Below are 5272 nucleotides of genomic sequence, written 5' to 3'. Positions count from 1 at the left end.
GGTAACCAGTTACCTTACTGTTTTGCTTTGTTGTAGTTCATTGGGTAACTGGTTACCCACTCATTGTAACTGGTTTTTGTGTTGATGATGGTCACCAGTTACCCTTGTGTGACAAAGTTTTATTGACTGTCATAGTAGATTTGTTTCTACACATATCATTTTATAATCATGTTTTTTTTTTATTATGCAGCATATTGATGTGATGATGTATTACTTGAGGAGAAAGGTTAAATTGTCTAAAGATTTGAAGAGAAGAGTATCTACGACTGACACTTGTTTTGGGCAAAACATAGTGTTTATGTATGAAGATTTTAAGAAAAAAGGTAGTGGTGCGTTTAAAATAGATGAGAGCTGCGTTGCTTTGAAGATAATGAAGGGGGAATCCATGTTTTGTGCAACTCATTGGAATTTGCTAGATGATGTTGTCATGCCTGTTAATGTGAAGGGTCTTATGCACTGGATTTTGTTGCACTTTAATGTACAGCAGAGATCTCTTACGGTGTATGATTCAATGTCTGGTGCAAAGCATGAAAATCAGACTTTACTTGTCGTTGAGGCATTTGCTGTTTTGATTCCTCTTCTATTGGAGATGATTGATTTCTATGTTCGTAAGGATATTAATCTTGATGTTAGCCCGTATGATGTGGCAGAGAATGAGGCTTTGAAGTTGAGCATTGCTAAAGGCATTCCTCAACAGACTGATTGGTTAGTTTGTTTATTTGATTTTAGTTTTTTTTTTTTTTTTTTTTTTTTTGTGTTCTGTTTTGTTTATATGTTCTTTGTTGTTTTTTTTTTTTACTTTTTTCTATTATGTAGTGATTGTGGAGTGTTTTCTACTTATTTTGCTGAGCAAATAATTCTTGGGAAGGAGAACGAGATGCCTAAAAATATTGATGTTCGTCTCATTCGCAAAGACATTGCTGTCAGCTTGTACTATCATGGAAAGAACAAAGAACTTGAGGGATACTTAACTAGCGATGAGTTCACTGAGAAGCTTCTGGAGAGGAGACAGAAAAGAATGAAAATTGCTGCATAGGCTTTTAGTGATATTATATTTCTTTTGGTTTTTTATCTTTGTCTACAACTGTTATTAAATGATGAATCAATTTCTAGTTTAACAGTTAGCTTTTTTAATTTTCTTCTTATGTAAAACATTGGGATTCTTAAGGTCATTTTATATATACATATTAGTATATTGTTTTGTTAATTCTTTTCCTGTAAGTGTTTGGAAGAATGATTTAGAGGGTAATCAGGTACCCAGGTTGTTTATTTGCTAACATTCCGAGGGTAACTGGTTACTTAATTGTTTTTTTTTAATTTTTACCCCATTGGTTTGTTGTTTGTTAATTACATTTATTAATATATAAATAACACTTTAAAGCAGGTAGTTCCCAGTTGAGGGAAACTAGTTCCCAATTGGGTTGTTTAACTAATTTTATTGGTGATATTTGAGGGTAACTAGGTACTCAGGCTGTTTGTTTCCTAATATACCGAGGGTAACTGGTTACTTAAGTGTTTTTTCCTCCCTAAGCTTGTCTTTTTTATAGTTATGCAACCAGTTTATTAAGTTAATATTAAAGTAACTTTAACATTATATATAGATGAGTTTGTGATAGAAGAAAGTAAAGGTTTTAATTCTTTTTTTTTTTTTTTGGCTTTTAGATTGTTATAGTGGGGTAATTTATCTTGTATTGAAACTTCTGGGTAACCAGTTACCTATATCGTTGTTTTTGTAGTTAATTTTTGGTAACTGGGTACGATCATTTTTTTTTTGTCATGGTTTATTTATAGTGATGGTAGCATTGAAAAATAGAAGCAAACAAATCCAAGAAATTAGTTTGAAAGTTTTTTATAAGTTTGCATAATCAATCAATGTGTTTCATTTTGAAACAATCTTATTAAAATACTCAATAATACTTGATGAATATGAAAGTCTCTCTTTCAATGAGTAAAGCTATGAAAGGTTTGTTTTGCTGTAGAATATGAATCTATGTCTTTGGCATTTTCTGTTTGTTTGGCTTCTGAAATTGAGGATTCCTGCAAGTCTTCCTGTTATGTCCTGGTTGTGCACATTTCCCACAGGTGATTATTACCTTATTTTCCCCTCTTGATCTTATTCGTTTCTTTCTTGGTCTTCCTGCAGGGATTGTTGCATTTGGAGGCAGCACTATTATGTCCAAGTGTTGTGGGAGATTCCATTCATCTTTATGGGGCAAAGGATGAACATTTTCTTGATACAATGCTTTCAACGTTTCTATTCTGTAGAATTTTGCACAATAATCATACACACTCAGGTTTCTTTTTGCAATGACAGCTACTGCATGGCCACAAGGTATTTCATCTTCTTGGAACCTATTGCAAGTGCATGTTCTATTATGTATATTTACTGTGAAATTTATCCCCTTTTGATCACGAACTTGGTATTCTATTGTGTTGAAAGGCAAGACCTAAAAATAGTTTGTCATGAAATAGAATCAGATAATAAACATTTTAACTAGATTTAAGATTTAAAGTAACTAGTTATGCTTCTGTGTAAAAAAAAATTCCTGTTCTTATGGAAGGTAACTGGTTACCATCTATTGACAGAATAAGGAGTTGTAAGAATATGTTTAGTTGCATACCTCATACTTCATTTTTGAAACAATGTCATGTCTCAATTCATTTTCTGTTGCTGTAGAAACTTTTGTGAATGTTCCATTTGCATTATTTGAGTTGTTCCAAACCCACTTTTGAACCAAACTTCTAAGGCATTCAACCAAGATATCAATGGGGAGATTTCTTGCAGCTTTTAGTGCAGCGTTGAGTGATTCTGCGATGTTGGATGTCATCATGGTGTATCTTTTTGTTGGCGAGTATGATCTTGCCCAAGTTTCATACTTGGCTTTTTCTAAATAGGGCCTAATGCGTCTATCAATTCTATCAAGGCCTTTCATGTAGTTTTCACATTCTGTCTTTGTGTATGCTTTTGCTGCTGCAATGAATTTCATTTGTAGTTCTTCTCCATGGCTCCCATACTTGCCTTTCAAATTAATGAGTAAGTGAAACATGCAAGCTCCATGGAAAGCATTTGGGTACACCATATGTACTGCATTGTCTATGCTCTTATGTCTGTCAGAAACTATAGCCAATCCTGTGGAGTACAAAAAATTTAAAATAAAAAAACAAAAATTAAGTATTTTTCATTTTTTTTTTAAATTTTGGTGAAGGTAACCAGTTATTTTGGTCAGATTCTAAAAGAGCATGTATTTTGTGTATTTTGTTTTGGTAAAATGTTCCTATTTATTTGTAAACAAGAATATATCGTTGAAGCTATCATACCTTCGGGTTCTCCATAGGTTTCTCGCAGTTTGGAGAAGAACCAAAGCCATGAGTTATCATTTTCAGAGTCTGATATTCCAAAAGCCAACACGAAAATGTTGTTGTTTGAATCTAACGTTGATGCTGAAAATAGGGTACCACCATGTGCATTTTTCAAAAAAGTTCCATCAACAACAATTATAGGCCTCAAGTATCTCCAACCCTTGATTGAGTTAGAGAAAGCTATGTATAGGTATTTGAATCTATCCTCCTTGTCTGTGAGTAGGTGTGTTATTGTTCCTGGATTTGCTTGCTTCAACATGTAAAGATATATTGGCAGCTTTTGATATGAATCATCGGGGTTCCCTCTTACTAGACACAAAGCTTTCTCTCTTGATCTCCATGCTTTTGTGTATCCCATAGTTACTCCAAAGTCATCATTCATATCATTCATGATGTCATTTGGAGTGTAATTTCTTTTGATTGACTTGTACTTATTCTTTATTAATTCCCCAACTATGATGTTTTTTGCTTGCCTATGGTCTTCCAAAACAATTTCAACAGAGCAAGTGTGATTTTGATTGCATTTCCGTACCTTGAATAAATCTTGATTTCTGTACTTAGATGCTCTCACCAACCAGTTGCATGTTTCATCTGCGCAAGTAACTAGGTACTCTCTAGCATCTGATCTTTTTGTTTTGAACTGGAAGTTATGTAGCATTGCATAGTAGCTAAGGGCTGATTTGACTGTGTTCTTATCCTTGTAAATTTGTCCTTGCTCTATTGTATTCACTCTGTAATCAGATATTACTAGTTGGATTTCATCCAACTTCTTTTTTCTTTTTGTATTGTCCTCAATTATGAAATCAACTACTTCTTCAGCAAAATGAGGTATGTATGACACATTTATGCCCTCATTTGTTGTGCTTGATATTCCTTCTTCAAGTAACATTTGTTCATTGATGGAAGCTTGATTTGCTTGCATTAATAATGTCCCCACCTCCATTTCTTCTGTTGTAGCTTTCTGATTTGCTAGTAGAAGAATGTCATTTTCATTGCTTGATTCTTGAACTATAGTGACACACAATGGTAAGTCTGTTATTTTAGCAGCAACTTTTTTCTTTATTTCCAGGAAGAACAACACTGAATTGTCTGTTTCAACCTTCATTGGTGGTGTTCCTTTTTCTACTTGATAAGAAACTTCAATAGTTGCTGTTTTTTCCTTTATCTCCTTTTTTATCAAATTCACCAAGTTGTCAAGAGAACAATTTGGTGGTATTAATATCCCAGTCATTGTGTATCCTTGGTACTCGTTGTTTTCATTCCAATTTCCTCCATATTGAACCAAAGAAGTAATATTGTCCATATCTATAAAATTTGGCAATTTTTTAAGCAGTTAGTTGGTTCTAAATGGGCTAGGTAACTGGTTAACTTAATATTTAATCACATCTTATCCTTAAACATTTAGCTTTTGTAGGGTAACTGGTCACACTTAGTTTTATATATTTTATGTTTTTCAAATTAGTTATATATATTGATTGTTGTTGCAGGGTAACTTGTTTCACTTAGTTTTACACTTTTTTTTTTTTTTTTTGCAGGGTAACTGGTTACCTTAATATTGAATCTTTTATTGTCTATTTTTACACTTAGTTTTATATAGTTGTAATTTCCTCTTAGTTTTATTTATTGTCTGTTTTTCAGGGTAACTGGTTACCCTATTGTTACTGATTGTTTTTGTAGTAAATCTTCCTAGCTACATGAAATTATTTTTTTTATTTTTTATTGTAAAGATAAATTAGAGTGTCAAATTTTTAGAGTTTTTGTTTATTGTCTATTTTTCTTGGTTAATGAATGTACAAAAACCAGTGGGAAGGTAACTGGTTCCATTAATCTGTAGTTCCATACCGTACTGAAACATTTTAGTTGAATTTATTGAATGTTTTTCCAAGTAACTGGTTATCCTAATGTTTCTGAA

At 32.7% G+C, this 5272-nt stretch overlaps 1 protein-coding gene across 1 annotated transcript; it reads right to left on the bottom strand.

Annotated features, from left to right (window-relative positions):
* Positions 1–1988: 1988 nt before the first annotated feature.
* LOC133785728 (uncharacterized) lies at positions 1989–4663 on the bottom strand. Its single transcript, XM_062224945.1, has 4 exons — positions 3520–4663; positions 3319–3441; positions 2622–3130; positions 1989–2447 (listed from the first exon to the last, which is right to left on the bottom strand). Exons 1-4 carry the CDS (start codon positions 4661–4663, stop codon positions 1989–1991), a joined length of 2235 nt encoding a protein of 744 aa, XP_062080929.1.
* Between the last annotated feature and the right edge of the window lie 609 nt (positions 4664–5272).

Source organism: Humulus lupulus, chromosome 6 (genome assembly GCF_963169125.1).
Source record: "Humulus lupulus chromosome 6, drHumLupu1.1, whole genome shotgun sequence".
Taxonomy (NCBI): domain Eukaryota; kingdom Viridiplantae; phylum Streptophyta; class Magnoliopsida; order Rosales; family Cannabaceae; genus Humulus; species Humulus lupulus.
This window is presented reverse-complemented; position numbering and strand designations above follow the sequence as displayed.